The sequence below is a fragment of the Colobus angolensis genome, unplaced genomic scaffold, assembly GCF_000951035.1.
Source record: "Colobus angolensis palliatus isolate OR3802 unplaced genomic scaffold, Cang.pa_1.0 Scaffold105, whole genome shotgun sequence".
Lineage (NCBI taxonomy): Eukaryota > Metazoa > Chordata > Mammalia > Primates > Cercopithecidae > Colobus > Colobus angolensis.
In genome coordinates, this window is record NW_012111475.1 from 3751687 (window position 1) to 3774068 (window position 22382).

The 22382-nt window shown below is 48.6% G+C and overlaps 1 protein-coding gene across 3 annotated transcripts in view; it reads left to right on the forward strand.

The window, feature by feature from the left end:
• Positions 1 to 22382, forward strand: part of KIF6 (kinesin family member 6) — a 386472-nt gene that overhangs the window by 357622 nt on the left and 6468 nt on the right. For 2 of the 3 annotated variants that reach the window (XM_011944312.1, XM_011944316.1), the window contains 6 exons: positions 2149 to 2233; positions 4147 to 4282; positions 7612 to 7709; positions 18329 to 18379; positions 19178 to 19267; positions 21132 to 21238. In XM_011944312.1, the coding sequence (XP_011799702.1) occupies positions 2149 to 2233; positions 4147 to 4282; positions 7612 to 7709; positions 18329 to 18379; positions 19178 to 19267; positions 21132 to 21238 (567 nt within the window). Of the gene's footprint in view, positions 1 to 2148; positions 2234 to 4146; positions 4283 to 7611; positions 7710 to 18328; positions 18380 to 19177; positions 19268 to 21131; positions 21239 to 21510; positions 21669 to 22382 lie in introns of those variants that run through there. The other variant, XM_011944305.1, reaches the window with a different exon arrangement.

The window sequence follows — 22382 nt, forward strand, 5'->3', positions numbered from 1 at the left end:
TGAAGGGTTGTTTTGAGAATTAGCAATGGGGTACATAGAGGACCTCGACCAGTGCCTAGTAGAATTTGGCAGAACTTAGCACACAGAAAGTCCCCAATAAATGGTCATTGTTAGTAATTCACCTGCTACAAAAATATAGAGCTTAAATTTTTAAAATGTAAGAGGAGCCCTACTCTACTCTGTACCTTTCAGACCTATGGAAGTATTATGTCCAGACCTAGGCTTCATACTTAAGATAAATGGGAAAGTAACCAGGTCGCTGACACTTCAAGGGAGAGATTGAGCAGGAGTCAGTCTAAGAAAAAAAGGGGGATTGGGCGCAGTGGCTCACGCCTGTAATCACAGCACTTTAGGAGGCCGAGGCAGGTGGATCATGAGGTCAAGAGATCAAGACCATCCTGGCCAACATGGTAAAACCCCATTTCTACTAAAAATACAAAAATTAGCTGGGTGTGGTGGTGCACACCTGTAGTCCCAGCTACTCAGGAAGCCGAGGCAGGAGAATCGCTTGAACCTGGGAGGCAGAGGTTGCAGTGAGTGGAGATCGCGCCCTGTACTCTATCCTGGTGACAGGGCAAGAGTCCGTCTTAAAAAAAAAAAAGTTCCAGACACGTGGTATTTTGATGTTGTTGTTCAGATATTTAAGGGATCATCGGATTAAGAAGAAAAATATGCTATGCTGCTCCAAAGAGCCAAAGTAGAGGTGAAAAGAAGTTAGTGGGAAATGTCTTGGCTCAAAAGTAGGAGGAAACAGAGCTGTCCACTGTGAAATGTGCTATCCTGCCAAGTAGTGAGCTCCTCATCCCTGGAAGTATTTGAGCAGAAAGCAGATGACCCTCTGTCAGAAATGTTATAGAAGGGATTTTTGAATCCAAGGTACCTGAAGTTAGCCACCTAGCTTGGGCAGTTTACCCTCTTTGAACCTCAATGTCCTTATCTGTAAAATGGGAGTAATAATACTTATTGCAAATAAATACTATAAGGATTCAGTCTGAGCATGTCTGGAAGCATGTGGACCATAGCTGAGTCTCCCCTACATGGAGTAAAAAGCAGGGCTGTGTGATTTCTAAGATGTTGTCTATGGAGCTCAGAAAAGCAGGGCAACCACAAAGAGACTCCTAGGAGAATAAAAAGTCCCCATACTCTGGGCTATGAGAGAGCCGGCTTCAGATGAGCACACTAGCCAGAGCAGGCAACCAGTGGCGGTCACGTAGGGGAAGACAGAGGTTGGCATCAGCGGGACGCAGACACGCACAGCAGCTGATACCTGCTGACGTCCTCAGCCCTCCCCCGGCCCCGTCATGGTCCCGTCACCAAGGCTTGGGCTCAACCCTGGTTGTGAATTAACATGGCCTGAGTTCATCAGGCTTGAGAACCACTGCTGCAGAGGGAGTGAAAAACAGGAGACACGATTCTGAGGCTGGAAATTCAGCACTCCACTTGTGCAGAGGAAGATGTCAGATGGTTTAGAGAGGTTTCCTTGTTTGTGAAGGGCTTTTTTTTTTTCTTATGGCGTTTCTCTCTTGTTACCCAAGCTGGAGTGTAATGGTGCTATCTTGGCTCACTGCAACCTCCACCTCCTGGGTTCAAGCAATTCTCCTGCCTCAGCCTCCAGAGTAGCTGGGATTATAGGCACCTGCCACCACGCCCAGCTAATTTTTGAATTTTGAGTAGAGATGGGGTTTGACCATGTCAAACCCCATCGAGACCGGCCAGGCCGGTCTCGAACTCCTAACCTCAGGTGACCTGCCTGCCTAGGCCTCCTAAAGTGCTAGAATTACAGGCATGAGCCACTGTGCCCAGTCCTGAAGGACTCTTTATCAGAGGATGGGGAAATGCTATTTTGCATGCTCCCTGGAGACTCAACAGGAAATGAATGAGCTCAATAGTGAAAGGATTAGTAGAGGGAGAATTCCCTTCCAGTGACAGATGTTGGCAGTGGGAGGGACAGCAGAGGGACAATAACCCTGGAAGCCGCTCCTCTCAGGGCTTTCAGCTGAGCAGAGGTTGCCACCAAGAGGCCCCAGAAGGAACTCACAGGGGCCCCCTTCTTCCTGGGGTGCCCTTGAACTCTGTCATCTGCCCAGATATCACACTTTTCCTTTTACCTTTCTTTCTCACCATCCCATCGGCATGTTCCTTCTACAGGAATCTCGGGAAACATGGCGGTGCCTCTGATGCCAGACCAGCAGGAGGAGAAGCTGCGATCACAACTGGAGGAGGAAAAGAGAAGGTGCCCTTCCTTTTAGCCACACACAGCCCGAGCCCAGCCTCCCAAGGGTCTCAGTGTCATCCTGGAGCTGCCCAAGGCTGCAGCTACTCAGGGACGTGGGTGCAGCAGCTGGATCCTAGAATAGCAGGAGGAGGAGGGGCTGCCTTTGAGCAGGCAGGTGTGAAAGGCAGGACCCCAGGCACTGTGAGGTTAGAATGTAGAACAAGCCAAGCGCCAAGCCAGGCCGGGGAAGCAGCTGGGCTTGTCCACTGCTGCCACCTATGGGAGCCAAGAAGTATGACCACAGTGGTCTTCCGCATGCCTGTGGCTAAAGCCCACTTCCCTCCACGTCCTGAGAACGTCATACTCTCACGCAGCTGCAGACATTTGGGGTCTCCAAACGACTTCACTTACAGAGTGAGGAGCCTCAAGCATAAACAGACATGTAGCCATTCCTGATATACAGCGTGGTCACCGAATCTTGCTCCACATGCTGATCAAGCTGCATCCATTCATTCACTGATGCATTTAGCACATGTGTGCTATCTCCCCCATGCCATGGGTAGGCTCTGGAGAGACTAAAGTCACCTTTCCTGCCTCAAGGAGCTGGTGGTGTCACTGCAGCACACTCCCTTCCCCACCCCAACCCTCAGCTGACCTGGCATGCACCTCCCCTGCCCCGCTACCCACACCTAGGAGATCAAAGCTCCAGGTGCTGGTCTTCACGTGGCTCCTAGCAGATGTGCAGGTGTCTTCCTACAGAAAGCCCTGACTACCTGAGCCCACACGCTGCTGTCGCTCTCCACTCCCTTGGGGCCCTCCCCAGTCGTTCACCTTCTCTTCTCCCTCGCTTTGTTCATTTTCCTCAGTTTCTTTCCAACCCATTCTTTTTTTTTTTTTTTTTTTTTGTGAAATGGAGTCTCACTTTGTTTCCCAGGCTGTAGTGCAATGGCGCGATCTCAGCTCACTGCAACCTCCACCTCCTGGGTTCAAGCAATTCTCCTGCCTCAGCCTCCAGAGTAGCTGGGATTACAGGCATGCGCCACCACACCTGGCTAACTTTGTGTTTTTAATAGAGACAGGGTTTCACCATATAGGCTCAGGCTGGTCTCGAACTCCTGACCTCAGGTGATCCACCCACCTCGGCCTCCCAAAGTGCTGGAATTACAGGCGTGAGCCACTGCACCCAGCCTCCAACCCATTCTTCTTGTGTCTTTACTCCATCTTCATCTTGTCCCCTTGGCCCACATTTCCAATCTCAGTATCATCTTAGAGGCCAACTTACATCTTCGGCCTGTCTATTGGACTGTTTCCTGTTGGACAATTTCTGATTCATTCTAGCATTCCCAAAACCAATATATGTGTGCATTCATAAACACAGTGTTACTTTTGGTCCTCAGCATGAAGGTGAGCCAGTAGAATGGTGAGGCAGTTAAGACTGTGGTTCTAGAACCAGACCACCTGGGTTCAGATCCTGGCTCCTCAGTTATCTCTGTCCCATAGAGCAAGTTATATAACCTCTTCATACCTGTCTCAGGTTCTGAATCTGTAAAATAGAGGTGATAATCATAGCATCTCCTCCATAGGATTGTGAGGAGGATTACATGAGCTTATATATGTTGAGTGCCTGCAGCAATGCTTATGCTTTAGTAAGTGCTCAGCAAATGGCAGTTCTCATTCTTGGGGGAGAGGTCATTCATCTCACACACAGATTCCCATAGGCCTACTGGACCAAAACATCTCCCTCTGCTTCTCTGTGATGGACTCAAACCCTGCTGCCGTAGCCTGGCCTCCGAAGCTCCTATAGGGTCCCAGTCCCTGAGCACCAGGGCAGCTCTGCCAGGATTCTGAGGCACAGGATTCATTTACAACCCCCGCTCCATGCCATGCTTTCAAGACAGCAGTGCACTGACTCTTCCCCAATTCCACTGCAGGTATAAAACAATGTTCACTCGCCTGAAAGCCCTGAAGGTGGAGATCGAGCACTTGCAGCTGCTCATGGACAAAGCCAAGGTGAAGCTACAGAAAGAGTTTGAAGTCTGGTGGGCAGAGGAGGCCACCAACCTGCAGGTATGGCCTGGGGAACATCAGGGAAGCTGGGGAGGGGCCAGTCATGCAGCCCCATTGGGGCTGTCAAGAGACACAGTGGGGGCTTTGACCCACAGGCCCCCGTGTTCTCAGCCCCTGCTCATGAAGCAGGCGCTCACTGTAGTAACAAGGATGACGGAAGGTCAGGGGTTCATTGTTTCCTTGCTCTCGTGCCTAAAATTCTGCCTGATTAATGGAAAAATTAGGGATAAAAGATGCAGCTCCCAAAAATCAGTGGGTTTGCTGCCAATGCTTTGTTTGATATTCTCCAGTGATTTCCTACTGACAACATTTATTGTTTTTCTTATCACAGTCATATATATGTGAATATGAATTACAGAAATTTTACTATGCAGAACACCACAAAGAAAGTAAAAATCATAATTTCTCTACTTAAATGTAATTGATATTAACATGTTTGATTATATTCTTTTACCTTGATTTCTATGCATATATATCCATATGTTTTTATACAAATAGAATCAGGCTGGGCACGGTGGCTCATGCCTGTAATCCCAGCAGTTTGGAAGCTGCAGCAGGAGGATCACTTGAGCCCAGGAGTTCAAGACCAGCCTGGGTAACATGGCAAGACCCTGTCTCTACCAAAATGAACATAAAAATAATTAGCCAGGCATGGTAGTATGTGCCTATAGTCTCAGCTACCTGGGAGTCTGACATGGGCAGAGTGCTTGAGCCTGGGAGGTCAAGGCTGCAGTGAGCAGTGATCGACCCACTGCACTCTGACCTGGGTGACTGAGCAAGGCCCTGTCTCAAAACAATAATAATAATAATAAATCATATAGCTGTTCAAGTATTGCAAATGGCTTTTAAAAAATTAATTGTAGGCCAGGCGTGGTGGCTCACACCTGTAATCCCAGCACTTTGGGAGGCCGAGGCAGGCGGATCACAAGGTTGGGAGATTGAGACCATCCTGGCTAACATGGTGAAACCCCATCTCTACTAAAAATACAAAAAACTAGCTGGGCGAGGTGGCGGGCGCCTGTAGTCCCAGCTACTCGGGAGGCTGAGGCAGGAGAATGGCGTGAACCCAGGAGGCGGAGCTTGCAGTGAACCAAGATCGTGCCACTGCCCTCCAGCCTGGGAGACACAGCGAGACTCCGTCTCAAATACAAACAAACAAAAAAATTAATTGTATAGCATAGCTATATTTTCATGTTATTATCCTACAGGGTTGTTTTAATGGCTGTTTCTGTTCCATCACATAAATATGTTTTAATCTCCTATCATTGAATATTTAGGTGGTTTCTAGTTTTTTACTCAAAACATAATGTGTAGATAATTTTTTGTATATTTTCTAGACAAATTCTTAGAAGTTTTCTGTTTGATGAAGGCTGAAATAACCTGTCCATAAGTGTAAGCACAAAATCCCAGTTTCAGTTTTCTTCATGGAACGCTTCAGTTGTGGCACAGCGGAAGTGCCAAAATACACACAATCAGATCACTTGTCTGGCTGGCAGAACGCTTAGTGATTATCTGACAGGCTGATCCCTTCATTTTAAGGACAAGACAGCTGAGAGCCAGAGAAGATGATTTGCCAAGGACATAGCCAAGCAATAACCAGTGTGATACCAAGTGGCCATGTGGCAGGACACCGGAGAAGAATATTTGGATAAAATTAAATACGTGAGATAACAAAGAAAACTAGTTAGAATGAAATACGGTTATCAAAATATTCTGAGTTATGGTCTAGTAATATGGGTACCACTTTTAAAATGCATGAATTAATAAGATCTAGGTGTGGGCCCAATATTTATCATAACTTCAAAGTAATGATGAAATGACACAATATTTCAAGATCTCTGCACCAACTGTCAGGTGATATGAAAATATGCTTGATTTCTGTGGATGACAAAGTCACAGGTATTGCTAATACTTCTGTCTTTTGTTGTCTACACTTATCACTGAAAGAAATAATTTCAGGTAGCAGCTAGGGAAAATACTGATGTGATTGGTTCCCATCCACATTGGCAGAGCCCCTGGGTTCTGTCTGTGGACCCCAGGTTAAGAGCCCTTCCCAGCAAGTTCATCAGTGAATGAGGCCTTCCCCAGCTGGCACCCGAGGGAGTCCACCACTGACGGGTCGACAAGGGTCATCCAGTGAAACTCGGGAAGTGTCCAGGCAAAGCTGACACGTTCAGACAGTGTATGACTTACAGAGATAGCGAAAGCCCGAGTAGGCAAGGGTGTCAGCTCCATGTGTCCTCTGAACCACAGGATGTCACTGAAACAAAAGGGACTGGATGACAGCAAGGGGGATGGTGGGATACGCTGGTACAGAGGGGCCAATTCCATGCTGCCTCTGAGCAGTTCTATAGCCTGCAGCTGTACCCTGAGTGGGCAGAGGCAGAAAGCTCCAAACCTTATCGGAACAAGGGAGGTGACAGGAAACTTCTAGGATAGCCTTCCGGGAAGATAGGGAAGCAAGTGGGAAATAACCTAGTAGCAACCACTTGCAAGCTTCCTGTATGGCTCACGTTCCAGGAGGGTTACAGGGCATTCTGCCAAGACTTAGACCAGCTGTAATGTATGCCTTGCTCTTGAGGCCTATGTGGGGATGTGCAACTTGCAGAGCACCATGGCAGAGCTGTTCCCCTACATGAAGTACTCGGTGGATGTCTCCTGACTTTAGTAGGGGGTTTTTGGGACAAGGAGAAGCAAAACCAGAAAGTATTTTTGAAGAATGAAGATAACATTTTAAACATTTTTTTTCTATCTTGGGAATACATGTTCAACGTGGAAAACTTGGAAAGCATAAAGAATAAATTAAACATTACCCATAATTCTACCGTCCCTAGACAATATGTTGACGCCCATCATTATGGTCATTACCACGTCTAGATTTGTTTTTGGCCATACACGTTGTATACACTAACTTTTATAGCTGGCTTGTTCCCCTTAAGAATTACATCAAGGCCAGGCACTGTGGCTCACGACTGTAATCCTAGCACTTTGGGAGGCCAAGGTGGGCAGATCACCTTAGGTCAGGAATTCGAGGCCAGCCTGGCCATGCCTGGCAAAACCCCGTCTCTACTATAAATACAAAAATTAGCTGGGTGTGGTGGCAGGCGCCTGTAATCCCAGCTACTCGAGAGGCTGAGGCAGGAGAATTGATTGAACTCAGGAGGCGGAGGTTGCAGTGAGCCGAGATCATGCCACTGCACTCCAGTCTGGGCGACATAGCAAGACTCCATCTCAAAAAAAGAAAAAAAAAAAAAAGAATTACATCAAGAACATCTTCCTATGGCATTAGATTCAAGCTAACACTGTGAAACTCCCTCTGGGGCCAACAGGTAAACTCTCCAGCAGTGAACTCACTCGATCACACGAAGCCGTTTCTCCAGACATCTGACTCCCAGCATGAACAGTCCCAACTCTTCTCTAACAAAAGGTAAGGTGAGAATTCACCAGAGGTGTTAGAGTTCCCAGAAAAGGCTCCCTACCTTTCTCTTTAACCTGTTCCTGTGGCTCTCATGTCTCCTGATAAGCCGTATGATCCAGGAGGATGAATTCGTTTTACCCTTTAATTAGTCGTAGATACTCAGGACAGTGACTTTCAAGCTGGTTGGAGTGCACACCCCTTCAGTCCCTAGTTCTGATAACCAGTAGACCTACTGCCATGGTAACAAGAGACAAGAAGTTTCACAATCAAGCCCTGGTCCTGTCTCGTGAGTGGGAAGAAGGGGTTGGCAGGAATGGAACAGGGTCATAGCGTGGGAGAAGAGGGGATTGGGGGACAGTGGTAGTGGGACAGTGGGTAGCCAGCCTACTGAGACACAGGAGAGCTCTTCATCCTAGCCAGGATTCAGGCAGCCTCCAATAACACATGAGGATGGCCCAGAGCCAGTCTCCCTAAATGATGGGATGACCAGCAGGGACTCTACTTCCCCACAACCATATTATTGTCTGTTTCCAACCACACAACCCAGGGGGTATTACCAATGATGCATGCCTCGCGCCATTGTCCATCCGATGCCAGAGGCCAGGACAGTATGTGTGTGGCCTCCATCTCTGCCACCAAGGAGCAATCCTTTGGGTTTGAAGGGGTTCTGAGCCCTCACATTAGAAATAAAAAATAGGGCTTTAAAAAAGGTGTCAGAGGGCCAGGCACAGTGGCTCATACCTGTAATCCCAGCACTTTGGGAGGCCAAGGTGGGTGAATCACCTGAAGTCAGGAGGTTGAGACCAGCCTGGCCAACATGGGGAAACCCTGTCTCTACTAAAAATACAAAAATTAGCCAGGTGTGGTGGCACACGCCTGTAATCCCAGCTACTTGGGGGGCTGAGGCAGGAGAATCACTTGAAACCAGGAGGCAGAGGTTGCAGTGAGCGGAGATCGCACCACTGCACTCCAGCCTGGGCGACAGAGAGAGACTCCGTCTCAAAATAAAAAAGAAGGTGTCAGACAGTCCCCGTGATATGATGTGATAAGAGTGGCACTCAACCTCTGTGGCCTTCCTCTCAGAAACCCATAACACCAGTCAAAGAATGAGGAAAACATCAGACACATCCCAATGGAAGGACACTCTACAAAATACCTGACTAGCATACCTCAAATGGTCAAGGTCCCCAAAAAACCAAATGTGAGACTCGGTCACAGCCAAGAGGAGCCTCGGGAGACACACCAGCTAGATGTAAAGTGGTGTCCTGGGTGGGAGCCTGGAACAGAAAAAGGCTTTAGAGAAAAACTAAGAAAAGTCCAATAAAGTATGGCCTTGAGTTAATAACAGTGTATCAACATCGGTTCAGTGATTGTGGCAAATGCACCACACTAAGGTAAAACAGCCCAATAGGGGAAGCTGTGTACAGGCTACATGGGATCTCTGTGCACTATCTTTCCAACTTTTCTGTACATTTAAAGCTATTCTTTAAAAAAACAAAAAAAAAGTATTCTTAAAAAACAACTATTGGCCGGGCGCGGTGGCTCATGCCTGTAATCCCAACACTTTGGGAGGCTGAGACGGGCAGATCACCTGAGGTCAGAAGTTCAAGACCAGCTTGGCCATCATGGTGAAACCCCATCTCTACTAAAAATACAAAAATACCAGATGTGATGGTGCATGCCTGTAATCTCAGCCACTCAGGAGGCTAAGGCAGGAGAATCGCTTGAACCTAGTAGGTAGAGGTTGCAGTGAGCCAAGATCACACCACTGCACTCCAGCCTGGGCTACAGAGCAAGACTCTGTCTCAAAAAAGAAAAAAAAAAAAAAAAAAAAAAAAAAAAAAAAAAACTCTTCTTAAAATTAAAAGGCCAGCAAGTGAGCCCGCAACACCAGGTTGAGATTTTCCTTGGACTTTCCCAGACCCTCCAATCTGGCTGTTAGTGCCAGCACATCAGCCTGTATTCTAATTTTTTGGAGTGCCTTTGTTTTTGTACTTAAAGAAAAAAATGTTTAATGTATATAGATACATATATATGTGTATATATATAAAACAAAAGATCAATATGCAGAATATAAACAACTCCTATGGATCAATGAAATGAAAAACACTTTTTTTTCTTTGAGACAGGGTTTGACTCTCACTCATGCTGGAGTACAGCAGTGTGATCAGGGCTCCCTGCAACCTCAACCTCCTGGGCTCAGGCAATCCTCCTGCCTCAGCCTCCTGAGTAGCTGGGATCACAGGCATGTGCCACCATACCTGGCTAATTAAAAAAAAAAAAATTTGTTTGTAGAGGAAGAGTCTCATCTTGTTGCCCAGGCTGGTCTTGAATTCCTGGGCTTAAGTGATCCTCCCACTTCGGCCTCTCAAAGTGCTAGGATTACAGGTGTGAGGCACCACACCTGGCCAACATTTTTTAAATGGGCATGGGCAGGCAGTTCATGGAAGACAGGTGCTCATTAGCAATGCAAAATAAAACAAAGCAGTAGCACGTTTCTACCTAGAGACTGTTAAAAGTAATGAAATCACGGTATAGCAACAAGTGTTGATTGCATGGTGGGGCAGCAGGTCCTGTCCTAGGCTGCTTGCCGTGTGCCACTCTCTCGAGGGCTTTCCCAATGTTTATGCAATTAGTGACCACCATGACTTTGAGGCAGGCCCTATTATAATCATTGTCAGCTTCCAGATTAGGAAACTGAGAAATAGACAGGTCAAATGACTTGTACCAAGGTCATTCAGCTAGGAAGCAGCTTTTGTCACCTATTCCATATTTTCTTCTAGTTCCTACATCATTTTGTGTTTTTATATTTAGATCTTTAATCTTACAATATATGTTTGCATATGGGATGAGGTAAGAATATAACTTCTTTTTTCCAAATGGATAGATGTCTCACATGAGCCAATCTGGGATATGATCGTCTGTCCAAGCCTTAACACTTTCAGCCCCACCAAACCTACTCCCTTGCTTCCACAGTGGCCAGGCTGGGGGTCTCCCTGGGTCTTCAAGCCTCAGTTTCCTGCCCCACAGCATGGATGCTGAACAAAGTGGGGGCTTAAAAACTTGGTCTGCGTACCTTTCAAGGGCAGCCTGAGACAGGAGGGTGGCAACTCAGCTAGCCAGCAGGTCACTGTTACAGGGCAGCAGGTCACATGCTAGCCATGTCTTCCATCCCAGATGGCCTTCAGGGCTAAGCTATGTTGCAACAGGAGGGAGCAAATGTCCACATGAGCCTTCTCGGGGGCCTTATGTAGACTGGTCATGCCATCATCATCTCTCAATCTGGGCTTGGACCCATGTGAAAGCAGAGGCCATGCAATTTCAGTGTGCCCTCAGTAGCAGCCCTGCTGCAGAGCAGTGGCACCCCCATGGGTCTGGGCATCACACTTAGCTCCACTTAGCAGTGGGAACTGGTATACAGCATTGTGCCCATTGTGGCTGGCATAGTGCCATCTTGAAGTCCATCTCTCCAGCATCTGCTGCATGCCGGACACCACACTGGGGAAGGAGCCGCTGGGCTCATCTGCCCAGGGCTATAGCACCGCCGTGCCAGACCCAGTGCCCTCTCACTGCCTCATATTCTGGATTTAGGACACAGCTCCTATGTGAGCCCCTGAGCCCAGGATCAATAACTGACTTGATGTGTTTTGTTTGGCTAGCCTGGTGTTTGTTTGGCTAGCTTGGTGTTTTAGAAGACAATCTAGATTCATGAAAGAAAAAATTGATGTTGGACTTTATTTAAAATTAAAACACCACTCTGCAAAAGATATTTTTAAAAGAATTGAAAGAGAAGCTACAGACTGGGAGAAAATATTTGCAAAACATATATCTGATAAAGGACTTGTATCTAAAGTATACAAAGAACTCTAAAAATTCAACAATAAGAAAATAAACAACCCAATTTAAAAGTGGCCAAAAGATCTGAACAGCCACTTCACCAAAGAAGAGATACAGATGACAAATAAGTACATGACAAGGTACACAACGTCCTGTGTCACACAGGGAAATACAAATTAAAACAACAACGAGATACCACTACATACATTTTAGAATGGCTAAAATCCAAAAAAAACCTGACAATTCCAAATGCCGGTGAGGATGTGGAGCAATAGGAACTCTCATTCAGTGCTGGTGGGAATGCAAACTGGTGCAGCCACTTTGGAAGACAGTTTGATGGATTCTTGCAAAGCTCAATATGATCTTACCATAAAATCCAGCAATTGCATTTTAGTTATTTACCTAATTGAGGTGAAAACTTATGTCCACAAAAAAAAAAAAAAAAGATACAATTGTTCATAGCAACTTTATTTATAAATTATTTATAATTGCCCAAAACTGAAAGCCACCAAGATGTCCTCCAAAAGGTGAATGAATAAACAAACCATGGAATATTATTCAGCAATAGAAAGAGCTATCAAGGCTGGACACAGTGGCTCAGGTCTGTAATCCCAGCAATTTGGGAGGCCAAGGCGGGTGGATCACTTGGGGTCAGGAGTTCAAGAGCATCCTGGCCAACATGGCGAAACCCAACCTCTACTAAAAATACAAAAATTAGCCAAGGGTATTGGCATGCACCTGTAATCCCAGCTACTTGGGAGGCTAAGGCAGGAGAATCGCTTGAACCCAGGAGGCAGAGGTTGCAGTGAGCCGAGATCAAGCCACTGCACTCCAGCCCATGTGACAGAGCAAGACTCCATCCCCAAAAAAAAGAGCTATCAGGCCATGAAAAGTTATGAACCTGCAATGCATATTGCTTAGTGAAAGATGCTAATATGAAAAGACTACGGATTATATGATTCCAACTACATAACATTCTGGAAAAGGCAAAATTATGGACACAGTGAAATAGTCAGTGATTGTCATGGACTTATAGAGCGGGAAGGATGACTAGATGGAGCACAGGGAATTTTTAGGACAGTGAAACTATTCTGTATGATCTGTATGATATCATAATGTTGCATAGATGATGTCATGCATTTGTCAAAATCCACAGAGCTGTACAGCACAAAGAGTGAAGCCCTGTATAAACCATGGACTTCAGTGCATGATAATGTATCAATATTCATTCATCAGTTATAACAAATTTATCACACTAATACAAAATGTTAATAATAAGGAAAACTGTTAGGCAGGGAAGAGGCGTATAAGGGAATTCTCTGTACTATCTGCTCAATTGTCTGTAAACTTAAAACTTCTCTAAATAATAGTCTATGGATTTTTAAAAATGCAAAAGCAGAATAACCAGGCAGCTGCACTATGCCATGGCAATGCAGGCAGCTTAGCATTTGTGCCCTGCACCTGGCCCACTCCATGCATTCACTTGGGCACCTGCCAACCTCTAGAGGCTGGTAAATTTGAATTGCAACCCTTGTATACCTGCCTCATTCCACACATGGAGCCCTCTCGCTAAAACTCCAGGACTCCACACAGCACATCTGAAAAACACAACCAAGAGGACTCAGCTTCCTCAGCCATTGCTCTGGCTCTGTGCTGAGCCCCTCATGTATCTGCCCCATGAGAACAAGCTCTCCTCTTGGTTGTGAGGCTCAGAACCCCTGGCTATTTCTCCATCCTCTTTTCTCATCTCTTGGGTAGCTTCTACTAGTAGCAATATCCTGCTCAGGGAATAGAAAGCCCTGTCTCTCATTTTTCCTTTGACTTCAAAGACATTGGAGTGTGTACGTGTGCGTGCGTGTGTGTGTGTGTGTGTGTGAGAGAGAGAGAGAGAGAGAGAGAGAGCGCCAGGAGTGTCAGCAAGGGGTCCGATAGATGCAAGGTAGAAATATACTATGCTTGGCCAAGGACAGTGGTTCATGCCTGTAATCCCAGCACTTTGGGAGGCTAAGGCAGGGGGATCACTTGAGCCAGGAGTTCAAGATCAGCCTGGGCAACAAGGTGAAACCCCATCTCTGTAAAAAACATGAAAAGCATCCTTCCCTTCCCACAAATCCATAGCCAGGCATGGTGGCACATGCCTGTAGTCCCAGCTACTCAGGAGGCTGAGATGGGAGGATCTTTTGAACCCAGAAGGTCAAGGCTGTAGTGAGCCAAGATCTGCACCACTGCACTCTAGTCTGAGTGATGCAGTGAGACCCTGTCTCAAAAAGAAAAAAAAAAGGAAAAGAAATATATTATGCTTGCAAAAAAAAAAAAATGCTTAATCCTAGTGTTCAGAACCTTGAATTTGAAAGGTGTGCATCAGATCACCCACAGGAGCTTTTCCCAAAATCCTGCTCCCAGAGTCCCCACCCCCACCCCAAGCCCCTTCGGTGGCTGCTGGCAGGAGGGTCTTGGGGAAGATGGCTTTCAGGCAGCCCTAGAGGGCCATTCAGCCCCATCCCCTGTGGTGGCTGCTGGCGTGCTGGTTGGATGCTCTAATTCCTGGGAAGAGATCACTGAGTGTCCTGAATGGTGTTTGTTAAAACACCTCAACTCCCGTGGCTGGCTGCCCCATATTTCCTCCTCTAACAGTTGTTGGAGTGCCAGGATTCGTGGATGGGATGGTCACGCTAGGCAGGTGAGAGGAAAAGTAACCCCGCCAGAGATTGGAAAGGAAGAGCTGTAGGGGCTCCACCTCTGACAAAGAAATCCTTGTCATGTGCTTTAGATGCTGGTAGTAAAGGGCTCACAGAACTCTGCCAGGGTGAGGCGGGTAGGGAACCCTGTCTCAGGCCATCAGGGCATCTCAGACATTCCCTGTACACATCCCACTTGGAGGATTCGCTGTTGGCGCTCCTACATTCCCAAGGGAGACAGCATTGGCCTGATGGTTGTAATATCCCCTAGCCTTCGTAGAGGGTGCTCATGGGCCAGGTGCAAATCACACGAGCAACGTGCCTATCATGGTCCCCCACTTGACATGTGAAAAAACGCAGGCTGAGAGATGAAGTAGCTTGCCCAGGGTCACCAGCTAATCAGTGGTGGACTCAAACCCAGGCCTGTCTGAGTCGTGCACTCCCCGCATTCCTCACAGCAATTTCGTTTAGGATCAGCGACTGCCTTTTAGGGACACATGTCCATTATGTTATCTACTAGGTGTTGGCATTTACCAGCCCACATTTTGTAATATTTTGTACAAGGTGCTTTCTTTATGTGCTTCCCACCACCAGATCCTCCTGCCTGGGGTATCCACTCTCCAATGTGTCCATACCGTCTGATTTTCCCAAGAGGCCAGGATTTTTAAGGGGCCAAACTGTGTTGCCTTAAAAGGCCAAACTTCTAAGATCTGGAAACCCAGAATTCCCTGTGACTGGCCCTCGCCATTTCAGCTGAGAAATCCTGAGTTCAGCCTCCCCATTCTGCAAATGAGGACACTGAGGCTCCAAAAGGGAATGAGATGCTTTAACTCTGTAGTTAATAACATAAAGAGCCACAAATTAGGCCGGGCACGGTGGCTTATGCCTGTTATCCCAGCACTTTGGGAGGCCAAGGCAGGTGGATCACGAGGTCAGGAGTTCGAGACCAGCCTTGGCCAATGTGGTGAAACCTCATCCCTACTAAAAACACAAAAATTAGCCAGCCATGGTGGTGCACACCTGTAGTCCCAGCTACTCAGGAGGCTGAGGCAGGAGAATCGTTTGATCCCTGGAGGTGGAGGTTGCAGTGAGCTGAGATCACACCACTGCACTCCAGCCTGGAGACAGAGCAAGACTCCATCTCAAAAAGAAAAAAAAAAAAAAAAAGAGCCACAGATTAAACCTAGAACTTCACACTCCATGGCGAGTGCCTTTTCTTCCTTCTGCCCACTGCTCTCCCTGCCCCCTTCCCTCCTCCACTCCCCTCTTCTCCCATCTCTCCCTCCATTGTCGGCTCTGCCTATCTCTATTCCTATCTTACATCCACCTTCTCCTTTTCTTCCTCCTCTCTGCTTCATTCCGTTTGTCATGCTCCCTTGCAGCCAGGGCTGCCTCTTTACTGCTTGTTTGTTGATCCATGCTGCTGCCAGCCTTTATCTGCCGGCATCTCTGAGAGAGTCCACAGTGGAATAGGTCTTAGGAGTAGCCCCTGGGCAAGGCCTCCAGGGACTGTCTGCTGTGCCACCCATCAGAATAGTGCTCCTTCCACCTTGTCTTGGCCTCAGGCATTCCTGGACATTCCTTAGGTATTCCAACTTAAGATGATCCCTGGATGTGCTTGCCTAGAGACCCTTAACCCTGCAGTCAAGACCCTTGGACTTCAAAGGCATGTGTCACGTCATTATTGACCACCTCCAACGAGTTCCCTTTATTGAGATTTGAATCACATGAACCCCAGTCATAGCCCCTTCAAGCAGCACACCCTTGGACAAGCCAGCTCCCCACTTTGGGATTCCCTTGCCCCATCTGTAAGATGTGCAAAGGTCCCTCCGACACGGTCACTCTGTGAGCAGATAAACGTTCCAGTGCCCCGTCAGAGCAGCGAGGTGAGACAACGAGGGCCCAGCGGCAGTGGCTGCCTGAGCTCCAGAGCAGCTGCTCCGGTGGAACTGCCGCAGGCGGGGAACTGGGCAGCAGGGCGCTGGTCCTCTGCTCATCAGGTTCTGAAAGAAACCTGATTCATCACTTCCCCAGGGATGCTCAGGCCCTGGAAGCTGATCCCACTAAACACTCTGATTGGCAACCCAGGAGGCCTAATTATTATTAATATGGCTTATTAATCCTTTTTAAGAAAGATAATTCATTCTGATGGCTGGTATGTTCTCTCTCCAGAGGGACGTCAACATGAGAAATTAAATCAGTGTCAAAGGCTGGCTGGGCAAAGGGAGAGGGCAGAGGTCATTTATGGCGTCATCCCCAGAATTACAGAAACGAAGCCGTGGCATCCAAGAACAGGACGCTTGAGCAGCTTACGGGTTTGAAGAGCCATTTCCCTCGGGAGCCCCCAGCCTTCCATTCCACTGCCCTCCTGCATGAGCTGTCGAGGCAACAGGCAGGGTAGCTGGGCCTCCGCAAAGGGTACTGGATGGCCCCATTGGCCACAGTGTGATCGTGCCCTTCTGCGCTGCCCCATCCATCTCTCCATCCTCTTCCACCCCCTCCCAGCTTTCAATAATTACACCTGTGAACTCTCCCTGGAACCTGAGCCATGGCTCCACTGGGAAGCCATTGAGTGAATGAGCCATTTTTGTGCCAGTGCCTTGGTCTTGCAAATTTGCTATAGCTTCCAAACTGACCCTGACCCGTTGTTATGAAAGCACTTGCAGGATGGAAAGCCCTTTCTCCTTCGCTTATCCAGGCTGCACCAGGAACCACTCTGCAGGAGCCTTGAGAATTGGTCACTGTTCTCTAAAGAAAAGCGTGCAGAGCTTGCCACCTCGTGGCTACCTCTGGTCCTGCAGCAGTCCTCACTAGACCCAGCACAGAGATTTCTGCTCTCCCACCATGAAGGGCACCTCGTGGAAAGTCTCTCCACTGCTAGGAAATGGACACTAGTGGGTGAGGGGGGCTTCCCCAGGCTCTGATGTCTTTTCCTGCTTGTTTGACAACAGTCATGACCTATGGAAGCAGCCTTGCCATTGACTGAGATCGGAAGGCGGAAGTCCAGAGCCGGGGAAGGGGCCATGAGACACGCAGTTTGTCAGGTCTGTGGAGTACCTTGGACAGAAGATGCAGACTCCGCGGAGCCAGCTCACCTGTCTCTAACCCTAGCCTGCCTCTCAGCCCAAGTGTCCCCAGAGTGTAAAAGGAGGGTGGTACCCAGGTGACTTCTTAGTCCTCTTCCAGCTCTGACATTGTCTCCAGGCAGGAAGCGAGGAAGATCTCCTTACAGCACAGATTAGAGTAGGGACCTTGTCACCACAGGCATGTGGAATACACTGGCCTCCAACCAGCCATGTCCATGTGCCTCTTCACCTCCCAAGAGGAGCTTCTGGGTTCCACCGCATTCGGCCAGGAATCCGAGGCAAGGAGCACATGTCAGCAGCCTAGGTGAACAGGCACAGCTGCATCTAGTGCACTTTTGGATCTGACGTCTCACTCAGAGAGCATGAAGCTGGGTCCCAGGGGCAGGCAGCATGGTCAGGGTTAGGCCAGTGTGTGTTCCCAGAATGTCACAGAGTCAAGCGCAGTTAGAAGGCATTGTGGCTGAGAGCACAGGTTCTGGAGCCTCAAAGAATCCTGAGTAGCTCCAGATTCTGCCACTTGCCAGCTGGAGAACTTTTAGAATTTCTTTAATCTCTGTAAGCCTGTTTTCTCATGTATAAAATGGAGATGATGACATCCACCTCTTAGGTCATTGAGAGGATTAAATGGCATGATGTTTGCAGAGCACTTTCACAGAGCCTGGTATGTCTATCAATAACAGTTGTGGCCATGATTTGTTCAACTTCTACAACCAACAGATGCATGCCCTAACAATGAAAATTACTGTGTAGTCCAGGCACAGTGACTCACGCCTGTAATCCCAGCACTTTGGGAGGCCAAGGTGGGCAGATCACCTGAGGTCAGGATATCACGTCATTGCACTCCAATTTGGGCAACAAGAGTGAAACTCCATCTCAAAAAAAAAAAAAAAAGAAAGAAAAAAAAAAAGAAAATTGCTGTGTAAACCATCCAAGACAGGATTCTTGGCTCTTGTCTTAGTCTGCTCAGGCGTTATAACAAAATACTATAGAACGAGTGGCTCAAACAACAAATGTTTGTTTTTCACAGTTCTGGAGGCTGGGAAGTCCAAGGTCAAGGCACTGGCAGATTCGATGTCTGGTGAGGACCCCCTTCCTCGTTCATAGACAGCTGTCTTCTTGATGCATTCTCACATGGTGGTAGGGGCAAGGGAGCTCTCTGATGCCTCTTTTATAAGGATTCTAATCCCATTCATGAGAGTTCTGCCTTCATGACCTAATCACCTCCCGAAAGCCCCACCTGTACTACCATTACATTGGAGATTCGGTTCAACACCTGACTTTTCAGGGACACAAACCTCCAGTCCATAGCACAGCAGATTCAATTCCTGCTGAGGGCTTCCTTTCTCACTTGCTGGCACCTCCTTCTTGCTGTGTGCTCTGTCTCCTAGCACTTTGGGAGACCAAGGTGGGCAGATCACTTGAGGTCAGGAGTTCAAGACCAGTCTGGCCAACATGGTGAAACCCCATCTTTACTAAAAATACAAACAATTAGCCAGGTGTGGTGGTGCACGCTTGTAATCCCAGCTACTCGGGAGACTTAGGCAGGAGAATTGCTTGAACCCGGAGGTGGAGGTTTCAGTGAGCCAAGAGAGACAGAGAGAGAGAGAGAGAGAGATAGAGAGAACGCACTGTAGTTTCTCATCCTCTTCTTATACCTATAAGGACACTAATCCCAGTGCGGGGGCCCCACCCTCAGGACCTCATTTAAATCTAATCACCTCCCAAAGGCCCCCCATCACACTGGGAATTAGGGTGTCAACATATGGATTTTGAGAGGACACATTCAGTCCATAACAGCTCCTAGATATAAACCCTGAATTTATCTTCTATCAATTTGCCTCCATTCCTTTTGCTTTTGTTGGTTTGTGTTTTGCAGTGATGTGAATGCCAGGAAAATCCTGCCCTCACCTTGCCCCAGTCCACACAGCCAGAAACAGAGCAGCACCAGCACCCCACTGGAAGACAGGTCTGTGGTCTTCTCCTTTAATGCCTGTGACAGCCCCTGCAGTGGGCGGAGTGGGCCTCCATCTCCAATCTGCTCCCTGAAAAAGCCCCTCGTCTAGTAGCCACACAGACAGAGCCCAGGTCTGGCCTCTGCCCTGGTCCCCTGGGAATTCCCTGGAATCTCTCACACAGGCCAACTCAAAGCAGGGAGGTTTTCTCCCACAGTCACCAGGGCCCTGTGTGGGCAGAGTTGCTTCATATCTTCTTGTAAATAGATGTACCTGGGGGGCCAGAAAGCGAAAGAGCCAGCCCAGGGCACCCCCACCACAGAGCAGAGCATGGAGCTGACAAGCCTGGCCTCAAAGACCCAGCAGCATTTGCTTCCAGGCTTAGCAGAGTTGATCAGCACCATGGGTATTTGTATCCTCCAACTAGAATGGCTGCTCAGCCTCTCACCAGCTCAGCCACTGCCCTGCCTGCCTGGACTCTGCTTTAGCACTTCCAGCTGGGCTGCAGCTGGAAAGCCAACACCCAAAACTACCTGTGGGAATGGCCAGCCCCTTGTTACATACCATCCTTACTGCCTTCTAAGGAAGTGGCTACCACCTCCTGCTGTGCAGAGGCACAGGGGTGAGGACAGACAGAAAGTTGCCAAGACCAGGCAAGTGTACTGCTCTGAGTTTGCTGAAGGGGAATGCTATATGGAGAAGCTGGATGGAAAAGGGGATGGGGGAGGGCACACACAGCCCTCCCTTTCTAAGGAGATTGCCCCGCAGCACTTCTACTTACAAATCTCATTGGCCATCACCTGGCTACCTGGCCACACATCACAGCAAAGGAGTCTGGGAAAGGTAGTTTTTTTTAGTTGTGGCAACTTAGCTAAATATGGTTCTGTTTTTAAGGAGAGACAGGAGAATAGTAATCTGCTTTGAGGTCAACTAGCTAAGTCACATGGGGAATGGGGATGCTCTGAGGATACAATACTGAAGGATATGACATCTAAGCTGGGCGCAGAAGTTGACAAGCCCCAGGTTAAGGGGTGCTGGTTTGGGTAAATCAGGGATGGGAGGACAGGAGGGGTGGTGGTGAGAGGATAGAGAAGGCAGTGAGAGAAAGCGCAGCCGCCATGTGATGGTTGGGGGAAGGGGAGTCCAGGGAGAGAAAGCATCAGAGCAAAGGCCCTAAGGTTGGATGCGGCTTGGTAAATGCAAGTCACTGAAAGAAGAGGGGGCAGCTGGAGCTACTGAATCGGGGTCATATCACACACAGCCTGGTGGGTCATGGGACAGAGTTTGAGTTTTATTCTAGGAGTGGTGAAAAACCACTAAAGGGTCTATATTAGTCTGTTTTCACACTGCTGATAAAGACATACCCGAGACTGGGCAATTTGTAAAGAAAAAGAGGCTTAATGGACTCACAGTTCACGTCGCTGGGGAGGCCTCACAATCATGGTGAAAGGCACGTCCTACATGGTGGCAGCCAAGGGAGAATGAGAGCCAAGTTTGAAACCTTCAGATCTCATGAGACGCATTCACTACCATGAGAACAGTATAGCGGACGCCACCCCATGATTCAGTTATCTCCCACCGGGTCCCTCCCACAACACGTGGAAATTATGGGAACTACAGTTCAAAATGAGATTTGGGTGCAGACACAGTCAAACCATATCAGGGTCTATGGCAGGGAGTGACTTGACCCAATTTGCATGACAGGAGGCTTAGTGTGGCTGCCACACAGAGAAGGTAGGAGGGAGTGAGAAGCAGGCCACCCGTGTCATGTAACTTTCTGGGTGAGATCAGTCACCAAAAATTGAAAAGCATTTTGGAAAGATAAGTGGTGAGTCCAGTTGTAAAGTGTAGTAAAATGTGACGCGTGGTTGCCCCCAGCATCCCCAAGAGGCCAATGTCGTCCATCCCTCTCACCGGAGACAGCCAGACGGACTCGGACATCCTGGCCTTCATCAAAGCCAGACAGAGCATTCTGCAGAAGCAATGTAAGTTCACCTCCCTTGGTGGCTCCTCCAGGGCCACAGGTCACCAATGCTTGTGGGGAGCACACGGTGAGGTGGGAGGGGAGTAGGGAGTTTCCTGCATGTTCCTGAAGCCACAGGACTGGCCTACCAGTCACTCACATGTGCCCAGCCTCCGATTCCTTCTTGAGAAAGCCTCAAGGGGCAGCATCAGAAACACCAAGACAGGCCCAAGTGAGTGGGCAGCCCAGGTGCTCCTGCCCCTCTCGGCAGAGCTTGCTCTCTGTCTCTTCCAGATCTTCAGCTCCTTTGTTCTCTGTCCCCAAAGTCAGCTGTCTCCTTCGCTCAGCCATCTACAAACAGGAAGGGGCTGAGCGATGTTTTGGTAGCCCGTTGAACCCCTGGCTCGAAGACTCACTCCCCCGTCAGAGTGTGGTTCTTGCCAAAGAGCTGCAAGTGTAAACACTACTTGAGGGCCCAGGCCCGAGGACACGTAACAATCACAGAGGAAGTAAGTGTGGCGTGTCACACAACAGGAAGAGAAGAAGGCTCTTCTTGGCCTGCATCACTGCCCCCTCCACCCCAGCCCCGTCCTCTTGGCAGCTGCCCATCTCCCATCTGCGGTGGATGGGCCTTTTCTCTTTCTGCCTTCCATCCCCCACACACCCACAGGGCAAGCCCCAGGGCCCCTTACCCCAGGCCTGCATTTTGTCTTAGTCTCCTCCCCATAACCCAAAGGCTACTAGGCAGGCTTAACATTGCCGTCACATTGCCAGAAAGGCGCCCCCGCCGTGATGGTATCGGCCAGCAGATTGGATGTATGATGCCTGCCCTGCGGGGCCTGCACTCAGCTTCTCCACCAAACATGTGCAGTTTGGGCAGGAAGAGATTTGTGCACGGATGGAGCACCGCAGCTGAGAGCCGGCCTTGGTCCTGCTGTCCTCGCCTTGCTTCGCTGCCAGCCTGCTTCCTTACTACCCTCTCTTCACCACCAGGACCAGCAACCTCAGCACCACAGTCAGGTCCTTTCTTAGGCCTGGGACAGCCCAGCTCTGCTGTGATCTTGTCTCATTCTCAGTTTCCTTGTCTAAAAAAGAAGACTGGGGCCAGGCACAGTGGCTCAAGCCTGTAATCCCAGCACTTTGGGAGGCCGAGACGGGCGGATCAC